The following is a 12,355-nucleotide window of genomic DNA, read 5'->3' on the forward strand; positions in this document are numbered from 1 at the left end:
GTATGCCTCATAGAGTTACTGGTAAGAGAGGGAAAAAAATCTTATTCAATTTCTGATTGTTTACTTCTTAGAAAAAATACTAATTTTGTGATTTAAATTTAATGCTACCAATTTTGTGTCGAAGAAATCCTAATAATGACAATATTGTTTTGCTGCAATTTTTACCAAGTTCTGTTTTTCCATCTAGAACTACATGTTCTCCATGCTCACAGTAAAATGTTATTATTATTATTATTATTATTATTGTTATTATTATTAACAACTAGACAAAAAAATAATACTCAGTTCAGGAAATATATTTTCCTTTGATTCTGATGGTAGTCCAGTATTGATTATAATACTTCACAGAAGAGATAGTTACTGGAGAAGTTAGTTGTTCTCTAGAACCAGCTGCTGGGTGAATTATGTGAATTATGCCACAGCGTCATCAGCGACTCCCTCCAGCTCCGACTGAACAATGGTTTGTCATGATTAAAGCACCTGATATGTGTTGCTCCAAGCTATATCCCTTTAAATGGGATTTTTTTATTTGAATTTATCTCCTTTGGAAGATCATGTTAGGTCAAGTCAGGGGGTTGGCGTGTGTACCATGAGTCAGAGAAGTGGAGGGAGAGGGAAGTGCTGCTGGTAAAGTCTTGAAGAAAAGCGGGAGTTAGATGAAGGAGTTAGATGAGTGTGGGGGGTACTTGGTGGGGGGAGCTGACGCGGCTCTAAATACCACAGGATCAAAGTGTTAACCACTTTTAAATCATCCATTCAGCACTTTCTTGGTTTTTACTCGTTCTTGGCCTCAAATCATCAGGAAAAAACTGATCGGTGGAAAATGTTCACCGAAACGATGGAAATCTTCTGGAACAGACGCTTATCCATTTCATATGTACTGATTAAAGACAGCAGTGCTAATGCAAACATAAAAAAGTTTTCCCTTTTACACCGCTCATATACTTCAGGCATGTGGGATTTAACCACACTGGTTTACATAACATTTATTTCCACTTTATTGCTCGGAGCTTGAAGACTTTTTACAGCACCATCTTTTAACGCAGACAAACAAACACTCTGGAATCTACGGTGAACGTAAACAGGAAGCAGATTGTTAGCTTGTTGGCTGTAAAAAACATCCAGTAGGAGCGAGAAAAAAATCGACACAATCACTGACAACCCCCCCCCCCCCCCCCCCCCCCCCCCAAAAAAAAAAACAGACAACTTGCAAAAACACACAGAAAAAGCAAAAGGTTTAAAAAGTGCATGTAGGTGTAGATCGGACCCAGGGCTGTAACCACCAGTCAGGAATTGAATCTCTGACTCTGGAACCACTTATTATCACTGCAAACTTTTCCATGGATCACGATGTACTCGTGTCATCCTGCGTTTGCTCAGCATAGAAGAGTTGACTGCAGAGAAAATTGGGAGAAATTTGCTGGTTTCCTTAGATAGAAAGCAACTTGGGGTATTTTTTAATCTGCCGTGACGCAGTTGGCAGCTTTGATTCCCTGCAGGAAGAAAGTCTGTGGTTCGAATCCCAGCCTGGGGTCTCTCTGTGTGGACTTTGCATGTTCTTTCCACGTGTGGGTTCTCTCTGGGTAATCCGTCTTCCTACCACAGTACAAAAATCATGACTGTTAGACTCACAGCTTTTCTGTATCGGAGAATCGGTTCCATGTCAAGAATATCCATCATACGACATACAATATTGACTAGAGATGCATCGATCTGAAATAAATTCCAGTTCAAGTAGAAGTGACCGTGTGCAAAATCCATAATGGCAAATCTATTTAATCCAATTATATGCTTTGTGCTCTGAGTGACATCATGCTTTATTATTTATTTTACGTTATATTTAGACTGTGATGGACTGGTGACCTGTCCAGGGTGACCTTGCCTGTCGGCTGTTGATGCTGGAGATAGGCACCAGGACCCCTCATGACCTCACTAAGGGTGTGAGATAGCGGATGGATGGATGGATGGATGGATGGATAGAGGGAGGGATGGACGGATGGATGGATAGTTGGATGGATGGACATTATATTTAGAATTCCTAATTGCACTTTCTGAACCATTTGACAGGTTTGTTGCAGTTTATTTTAAACATGTTTGACCGAAACAAAACTTATTGTTTATGTCAATATATAAAAAACAGTCGCACTAAACAAATTAAAGTTTTTTTTGTTTTGTTGACCAAGCTTGTGAAGCTGTTGGTGTATTTTGGTGTACTGTACTGGTGCAAAGTTAGCAAATAATTTTGTTATTCAGGACATTTTTGTCTGTTTTTGTTTTATAAAAAAGAAACATTTTGAGCCAATTCAGCTCTGGCTTTCTGGGTATACACTCAGATACCCTCAGATATCAGTATTGTATCGGAAGTGAAAAAAGTGGATCAGTGCATCCCTAATATTGACCATTTACGGTGTTGTTTACTAAGGCAGGTCTATTTTATCTGCTCGCATGCCTCATCCTGCTAAAACCTGAAGCCTCTCTGTGTGATGGAGAAGGTTCCCATCCCTACCTTCGGCCTGACGACAGGAAGGGATCTTATCTGTCCCCCTGCCCTGTCTCTACAGACGTTTCTCCCTGCAGTCCCAGCGTGACACAATGGTGCTATATTGAGAGAGCTATAAACAATTGTTTGCTTATCTGTTACTGACCTCATGACACATGAGAGGGCTGGATTAGTTGGACGCGTGACGTGCTCTGACATTTGAAACCAGACAGAAAGTGGATGGGACGGATATTACCATGGCGACTCGGTGAGAATGAGCCCAATCAGTTGCTGGACGTGGGATTTTCCTGTTTGGTCTCATATATCCAGGTTATTTAGGCATTTGGGGTTGCTTTAGTAGCTGATGTGAGACACCGACAAGATGTAGTAACCTTTGAAACCCGTCATGATGATCTCAGTCTGTCTTTGCTTTGTTTACTCCAGGCTTTAATGTCCAACAAACTGTATTTAGAGTCTTATCTCCATAATTGGATGTGTTTCCTGCAGGATATCAGGGTGAGGCAGATCAGATTATTCACTGTGTAAACCAGTGGGATTTCACTTCATCAAAGAGAAGCTTCAGTTTAAGAGCTATTTTATTCTTAGAAATAAACATTTCTGATGCAGCCTCCAGCTTCCCAAAAATACTGTTCATTTATGAATCTATTAAAATGGAAACAAATGTTTTTGTTTAAGAAAAAAGCTTCAGATTTCCTTATTTTAGAGGAAAGACTGTGCAGGAGGTTTGGGGTGGTATGAACTTAAATAAAAAAACTACAAATAATTGCAGGGATATAAACACTTATTTGGTTTGTTGGGAACAGTGATGGTTTTAAAGTCTAACAGCTGCTGGGAGGAAGCAGCAGCGTGAAAATGCTGCTTTGCACACATTGGATGTCTGTCACTGAAGGAGCAACAGCATCATGTATGGGGGAATATAGATATATGTTTCTCTAAGTCAGGAAAGCAACAATTCTAACTAATGCTAACGTTTGCACAGTGTAGATATTTAGTCATGAATAATTATTGTTTGTGTTTTATTTTTTATTGTTTGTGTTTCCCAGTTAAATTTCTTCAGGAATTTTCTAGTTGACTGATATTATACTAGACAATAACTGAGCCCTCTTGCGTAAGAAATTGTATCATGTAAGAAAAAAATCAAAGATCTCAGAAAAATCCTCCAGAGTAATTAGAACAATGATGGAGTTTACCATCATGTTGATGGAAATGACTTGGACAAAACCACATGGCGAGTGTTAAAACTATCCCTTCCTTGAGGGAGAGTTTATATATTTGCTGTTTTTGTTTTCTTTTTATTATAAATTTAGGACTTTTACACCTATTGTATCGCTCTTGATTAGGACTTTAACTTTGATTAAAACATTATGGCTCTTCTTCCCCCACTGGCAGCTTATCTACGAGACAGGAAGCAGGAAACAGCTAAGGGACAATAATCAAAGCTCCTTGAACCACCAGAGAGACCACAAGTTTTATCTTGTTTGTTTAATCTCTGCTCCAATAGATTAGAAAAGCAAAGTAAAACAAATGACATGTGTTTGAACAAGGTCACAGCAGGAAAAGGTGGCTAGCTTAGCTTCTAACCTCGATTTACTGCTTTAAAGCTAATTTAAGCTAATCAGCTTAAGTTTAGCTTTTAGCTTATCATTTAGCTGAAAATGTAATTTACACTTAAGATAAGCAGATTCATAGCTGTATCCCTATGATACAGCTATAACAAATAAAATTATTTTGTTCTTTCTGTTGTTTTGTTTATTCATTTTGAACATTTAAAATGTTTTTCAGTTCCAGTGTTAAATGTTCATTACAATTGAAAGTTTATTGATATTTGAGAGGGTGAATTTGCATTATGCCATTACCATATTATAACTTGAAAATCGTCTCAAAACAATATTATTGTTTATCACAATAACTTCTGGGGCAATTTGTCGTCCAGTAAATTGTGTTATCGTGACAGGTTTAACAAGAATTTACTTGCAAGCTAGTATCGTTTTACTGAAGATTTACTTAGATATTTGCACTAGAAACTATACAAACAAAAATACTTTGTAAGATTTTGTTTTTACAGTGTGGTTTCCAATATTCAGTGTCACATTGCAACACTATAAATGTGATTTTCTTGTGTTTTTCCTTGCAGGCTGTATGCTGTGTTTTGGACAGTCAGCCTTCTTCCGCTTCAACCACCCTGAGGAGGCCTTCAGGATGAAGAGCATGATACCTCATGGAGGAGGTGTTCGCACCGGGAGCTATGCTTTGTGTCCAGGTAACACGTCTTGTGCTTACGCATCCCTGCAAAAGTATCTGTATCCGTTCGAATTTTTCACAAGTTGTTGCGTTACAGCCTCAAATTTCACTTACTTTTTTTTTTCTCCAAATAAAATCAGCAATATTTGGCATGTATCCTGCTGCTTTTCTCCTTTGTCCCTAAATAAACCCTAATTCAACTAACTAACTAATCCCATCAAGGGGCAATTTAACCTCAGTATAAATGCAGCTGTCACACATTGTCAGACAATGTCTGACAATGTGTGACATTGTCTGTTTGGGACATTGTTTAATGTCCCAAACAGACTTCTGTTCAGTCCATCACCTGGAAACAGAAAGAGGATGGAGGGCATAAATCAAAGAATCGGCCAAAAGACACCTGGTAGCTATAACAGAGCTGCAGAGATCCACTGCTCAGGTGGGATATGACAGCTAGAGCTTGTCCACAAATCTGACCTTTATCCGATCAAATCTGGAAAAATTTGAGGGGTATTAATGCTTTAGCATAGCTCTTGCATGTCAAAGCAAAATTAACTTTCATTCCAAGCATTCAGGTCTTCTGATCATTGGACAGGTTCTAGTAGATGACCAGTGCCAATACTTACAAATCAGTGCAACCAATTTCTTATTCTCCATGACGACTACTTTTATTTTAGGTTTTGTCATTTTACTTCTGCTATCTTCTTCTTAACTTGGGAGCCGAAGTTTCCCTGTTTCCCCAAGCAGTGCACTGATTGCAGTTTTCTGTCCAGTTACTAATCTTTCTTGCTTTTTTCTTTTGCTATAATTAGCAACATTTTGGCCAGGAAAGTTGCTAAATATAATGAAAAAGTAACTAAGATGGCAAAAGTGGAGTGGTTATTGTTAAAGGCAGACCTGGTGGGCAGGTCCGTCAGTCAGTCCTCTCTCATGGCAGAGGCAAAGAGAACAGTGGCTGATTACCAGATCGGTTTTACGCGAAAGTATCGACCAATCGTCAACCTCCCAAAAAAAAAAGGAATTTGGGCTGATTTATCGTTGCAGCATTTTCTGCTAACCTGAAGTGATCTCCCTGAACAGAAGCCATGTTTTTGTCCTGATATCTGTTGGTGATTCCCAGGTTGCACGGCCTGCCTATACGAGGTTTCTCCATGCAGATGATAACATCTGGAGACCATTTGATTGACTGCAGCGAGTCGAAAGTTTGCCAGCTGCAGCCCACACAGACTGGGCCCCCACCCTGTGGGTTCTTCCTGCATCTGTTTGACTGACAGTTGGCTGTATTGTCACGTGTTTCACACTTTTACTGTCGCCACAGCCACACTGTGCTGCTCTCTGACATGCCTCAGTGGAGGACTATCAGGACTGTCCCCGTCTTAGGACAGTCCTGATATTTCAGAAAATGCAAATATGAGCCTCATTTATATATTCCTTTATTTAATCAGGTAAACCCCGTTGAGATCTAGATCTCATTTTCAAGAGGGACCTGAGCAAAAAATTTGCAATAATTTTAGTAGTAATTTAGTGGCTGTCCAGTACATCAGCCTACCTCTAATAACCTCCACGCCTATACAGCTCTGATTTGAGCTGGTCCTGTATGGCTGGTCGTACAAGCCAGTCCAAAATCAACTCAAAGGTTTGTGATTCAGAAAGTTCTGCCAGTATATTTGAATTTAAACTAAGGATGCATCGACCCACTTTTTTCACTTCCAATACCGACACCTGAGATTTAGTAACGGCCGATGGCAATAAAAAAAAACAGCTGTATTGACTTAAAATGTTTCTTTTTTTAAACGCAGACTTAAATATACTGAACTACACATTTATTTGATAACTCAGCAGTACAGCACACTTAAATAGTCAAACAGCTTCACAAAACAACACAACTTTAATTTGTCCAGTAAGTGCAAGTAGGAGTAGAAGAGACAATGTAAAATAAATAAATAAGAAACTGAAACCGACAAAAACAACAGGTTGACTATCTTGGTCAAACATGTAAGACGAATCTTCTTTCAAATGATTCAGAAAGAGCAATTAGGAATTCCAAATAAAATGTAAGATAAATAATAAAGTGTCGCTCAGAGCACAAAGTGTAGAATTAGACTAAAAAGATCTGCCCTTATGTCAATTTGCTAATGCACATTGTTTTCAATATCAGCACTGATACAGATATTAATGTCAGATTGGTGCATCTCTAATACAAACTTATCAACAAGCTTCTAGTATTCTATGAATTAGTTCTTGTTTTTTGCGCGTTTATAACCTCTACTAATGCTGGACAACTGTTCGGCGCTTATAAATAAAGTTATTATTATTATTATTATTATTATTTTTATATTACCATCCTGTTTAAGCTGTAAATCCATCCTAATATTCTGGGGTGGTTCAAATTGCATCTAAACTTTGACTCTGGCAGCTAACACTTTAGCTCAAAACCCTGAAGCAGTTCTTTTTACAAATCCAAGGAAAATGCAGCAGGTTCTGTTCATTGTCTAGCCATGCGACAGGCCACGATCTGTCAGCGTTCAGTCCGTGGAACACAGTACCCGGCGAAACCCGGAGGGGGAGCCGTGCCCAGCTGGGAACCCAGAGCTGCAGTTCACACCATGCATGTTTTATGAGCATCTCATTCCTCCGTGTCTCCGGGCAGAGTCTTCAGCTGCTTGCTGAAGACTCATACTTGAGTATGTGTTTGTGTTCTGAGTGTTCCTCTTGGCAGCTCAGCAACTGGAAGCATACCTTCATCTTTAGCCTCTACGGTGGAACTGTCACCGCTGTTCCACCGCTGACGCTGCCGGCCACCGGGGGATAAGTATAGCGCACACACAGGCACGCTGCCGGCGGCACACTTCCTGGGCCAGTAATGAAAGCCTTCCGTTGTTTAGAAACGTACCATTTATGCATTCCTGTGCTGCATCCAGATGAGGACTGCTTAAACCACTCCTGTGATAAACAGGGATTATCTGAAATGTCTAAAAGCAAAGAAATGAGCTCATATTTATCTCTGAGTTCAAGAAAGAAGACAGTAAACCCCAACTAAACCAAAGGATTATTCATTTTGACATATTTCTGTCCAAATTAAGCATTACTGTAATATTCCACAAGTCAAGTTTCTAAACTTAATTTATAATTGGGGATATTCAACATGTTAGATTGTCCTGGCCCGATATCGCAGTGTGCATGGAGTTTCAGAGGAGAAACCAGAACACATGCTGTTGAATGTAACAATTAGCCAATCAGAAAACGAGGTGACAGAATCCAAAATACATAGAAGTCCAAGCAACTGCCATGGTGGACCAAACAGTGGAGTGGACATTGGAGACATCTTTGTATTGTTTTCCCTTTATTAAACAATGTCCACAAACTTTTGCTGTTGCTTCTACCCAGTCGGCCATGTTTGTTTTCTCTGAACGCATGTTTGAACTTGAGAGATTTAGTGAGATTTCCCACCTGACATTTCAATGTTTGCGAGTGAAATCGGTTCGTGTGTTGCTCCTGCCATGTGGCTCGATTCCACACGCTGTAAAACCAAATCGGTTATATTTATGATTTTTTTTTTTTACGTCATCTGTGTGGTCTCTCTGGTTTTGAAAATTGTCCGTTTGTCCGAAAATTGTCAACTAAATATGAAGAAACTTCCTGTTTTGCTAATTAATGTCAGATCTGGTACTTCCAACACCACTCCCCTTTTCTGGTCCAAAGGGTTTTTCTTACCTTGTTAAAAAAAAAACTTGTAAATGTAAGGGCAGAATGTAAACGGCCAAAAAATTCTTAAGAACTTAGCAAAAGACAACCTCATTCAAGGACCCGATGTTCTCTAACTACCTGAGAGACTGAATGATGTCCTTTCTATTTATAGAGGCTGGTCCAGTGTTTCTGAGCCAAAAAGAAATAACAAAGAAAGCACTGATACTCCTCACTGTGGCATTTAAAGCATCCAAAGAGCTTCTGTCATGGCTGACACTTATGTACTTCCAGGTCATTTCATTCAATGAGGAACTTTACTAAACAAAACAGACTGTTTGTGAAAAGTTCCTATGAATGGGAATGTCCTTTTTCACCAGTCCGAAAAGCTGTGACGGTTTAATTTGAAATGCCGTACAGTCCTTTAAGTTGAGACGGATTCTTGTTTTTACAGCCAGAGCAGTCTGTCACTGAGCGCTGCCTTTATTTATGAGTCTGAGTTTATTAGGGCTGTTGAACAAATTGTTTCAAGGAGAAGTGGAGTCTTCATCACATGCATAGAATCTGGAGAGTATTCAAAAAGCTTCAGTTTTTCCACATTTTGTTATGCCTAAATTCTTATTTTAAAGTTAAGTAAATCCATTTGACACTCAAAAATTCTGGAAGAAAACCAGTTTAGATGCGTAAAGGACTTGAGACTGTGGTGGAGGTTCACCTTCCCTAAACCCTAAACTTACAGCTAGAGACACTATAGGATGATTTGGGTCAATGTCTAGACATAAATTCAACATAGAATCTCTGACAAAATTAGAAAATTGCAGTGCGACCCACTTATCCATCCAGTCTGATTGAGCTTGAGCAATTTTGTAAACCAAAAATGTGTGTTCTTTCTAGGACTATAGCAGAATGCAGTTCTAGAGAGTAGTAACTCAGAAGGTCCAAATGCAAATGTATATATTTTTTTCAGATTTTTATACAAAAAAAAAAAAAGATAAAAACTGTCCAATTCACAAATATACACTACTTGGTCAATCCCAACAGAATACATTGAAATTTGGGATGGTAATCTGGCAAAGAGTGATAAATTATGAATTCATATCTTTACAAGACACTAGATTCACTCTGTGTGTTGCCTCCTCAGCCTCTTCTGTTGTCCAGGTGAACAGTCAGGTGTCCACTTTCCATCCTCCACATGTTCCAGTATTTCTCCCAGGATGTACTGAGCCTGCATGTCATTTCTTTGAGACAGGTTCATACAAATATGTTCTGTCCCTGACATGTCAGCAACTTGACTCTTGTTTGGTTTCATATCTAGAAAAGGTGCAAAAGCTTTGATTTTAGTCAGTCAAAAATATTTCCTGCTTTCAATGTGTCTCCTATAGACCAGCAGATAGCTTTGTGTGCTGAAAGAGGCCTGTGGCTGGGATTACAGGCTCTTTTTTCACAGACTATTTATAATCTTCCAGCTCAAGTCAGTCTTTTTCCTCTTTGGTACTTGCCCCCAAATTCACCTATTGGCCCAGTATGTGTGCTTCTCTTGCTTTCTCTTCAGGTGCTGTTTGAAGGTCAGTCCCTGTGTAGGATAGACTAAGTAATGCGGTTTACAATATGAACAAGTGTAGTGGATAAAACTGACATCTAACATTGAAACTTTAATGATTTTTAAAAGAAGGATGTCTAAAATGTTTTATGAAGAAGTATTTTTATCTCTCTGAAAAATGTAGAAAATTCCAACCTCAATTTGGAGTACATTTATTTGTGGGAAATGATGTTAAAAAATAATTGTTTTGAACATAATCTTGGTCTTGAACCGGAAAAGGGTGCCATCTTTGGGCGAATTAGAGAAACTTAGATATCTCTGGGTCTTATTTATATATGAAGAAAAAGCCAGCAGGAGAATGATAGGTGGATTGGTGTGACGCGGATGCTGTACCGGGATGTTATGGGGAGAGAGCTGAGTCAAAAGATGAAGCTCTCGATTAATCAGTCGATCTATGCTCCTAACCTATCTATGGTCACCAACTCTGGGTAGTGACTGGAAGTATGAGATCATGGATGCAAGCGGTTGAAATGAGTTTCCTTTGGAGGGTGTCTGGGCTGTCCCTTAGAGGTAGAGTGAAACACTCGATCAGTTAAGCATCTGATTGGGATGCGTCCCTAGTGAGGTGTTCCAGGGACATCCCATCATGAAGAGACCCAGAGAAAGACCTTGGACATGCTGGAGGGACTATGTTCCTCGGCTGGACTTGGAATGTTTTGGGATTCCCCCGGAGGATGGATTTTGTGTCTGGTGAACCACTTTTAACCCTTTTTAGGTCTACTGGTAGATTCCACCGACCTCTCTTAGCTACAGTATATATTGAGGGTTCCTGATGCCACATATTCTAGCAAGTTTCTCAAAACCTTTTCAAGAGAAATATGCTCAAAGTGTCACAGATCCTCCACCATACATAACAACGGACAAGAGGTTCGTTCCACATGTCCGTCCAGACGAATCTGTGTCACTCCAGATTTATTGCCAGTTTTCAATACACTTACAATAAATGTATAAGTACGACCTCAAACCACTTTTATTTGCAACATACACCTGTATCAGACTGCAAGAAGTTACTCTAAGGCATTTGTCAAAAGAGACACTGAAATCATCATCATTGATGATGAAATCAATTTACACGATACACGCTGGTGTTTTACTGTAATAAAAGGGCCCTCTAGTTTATGGTGGTGTCCCTTGTTGGAGAGGAGTCTGTGCAAAACTTTGCCATTATAAGTCGTGAGCATTTGGTTACTTGACATGTTAAATATGATGACACTATAAATTGCTTTAAACAGATGTTCATATCATCTGTTTAGGATAATGGATTAATTAGGGCTTCATGAGATAACAATATCAGTTCGGTTAACCCACATTTTCCTGACTTTTTTTGTTCCTAAATCACAGTGACCACCTTACTTTCTCTAAACGTCAGCATCTCAAAACGTGCCTCCAGCCTGAGGATCAGTGAGAGTCTAACAGGCCTTCACAGCCTCCACTGATAGCACATGAAATCTTATTTGCTGACAAATTGTTGCAAGCAAGTAGTCCTTTTCCATCTGCAGTATTCCACACATATTTTGATGATATTTTGATAATCAATGTGATTCCATCTGTTATTTATTTAATCTATCAGTTAGATTTTTTTATGATGGTGCCACTAGGGATTTTGTTAATAAAAATAATTTCTATATGTGGAGTTTTCTTTCCTCATTGAAAAATTTATATAGTTTTAAGGTCAGATTTGACAAAATTTTTAGAGTGACAGGCCATAGTAGGAAATCCTTTTTTCCCCAAAGTGTTTCAGGGTTTTATTGGAAGCAAACTTTATCTTTTTGTGGCTTTTTATTTTTGTTGTTGTTTTTTTTTTCGGAAAGCCAAAATAGAATAAAACTCTTTTGATCCTAAACAAAAATGATCGTAATGATATGTCAGTTCACAATTACTAATTTATTCTAAAAATCTGATTTTTCTTCTTTTCAGACTATTTCTCTTCACTTGAGACACTGGAGTAAACATTTACAATAAAGAGCCCCAGCTCGTCCCTTTCTTGCTCATGGATATAGAAAGTATTAGTATCAGTTTCAGCACATGTAGTATTTTTAATGCTCTTCTGCTCTGCTTCATAAGAAAACTGTCAAAGTTTCGTAATGGTAATAAGTAACATTGATCACGCATGACTGTCTCTGTCGTGAGTCTGTAAACCTGCCAGCTGTTGAGTTAGCCACAGCACGGGGAAAATAACACCCACGTTTTCAAAATAAAAGTCCGACTTCGACGTTTGCTTGTTAATGACAGCTGACCGGCCTCAGCTTTGAGTTTATATTTCTGGTCCATCTTCTGTTGCCACTGTCATGTTGACAGGGGGAAACATGTCAACATTGTATTGAAGTTCA

The 12,355-nt window shown here is 38.9% G+C and overlaps 1 protein-coding gene across 12 annotated transcripts in view; it reads left to right on the top strand.

The window, feature by feature from the left end:
- Positions 1-12,355, top strand: part of phldb1b (pleckstrin homology-like domain, family B, member 1b) — a 103,529-nt gene that overhangs the window by 38,490 nt on the left and 52,684 nt on the right. For all 12 annotated transcript variants that reach the window (XM_032590338.1, XM_032590339.1, XM_032590336.1 and 9 more), the window contains one exon: positions 4,635-4,760. In XM_032590338.1, coding sequence (XP_032446229.1) covers positions 4,635-4,760 — 126 coding nt within the window. The remainder of the gene's footprint in view (positions 1-4,634; positions 4,761-12,355) is intronic.

This window comes from Xiphophorus hellerii, chromosome 18, assembly GCF_003331165.1.
Source record: "Xiphophorus hellerii strain 12219 chromosome 18, Xiphophorus_hellerii-4.1, whole genome shotgun sequence".
NCBI classification, from domain to species: Eukaryota; Metazoa; Chordata; class Actinopteri; order Cyprinodontiformes; family Poeciliidae; genus Xiphophorus; species Xiphophorus hellerii.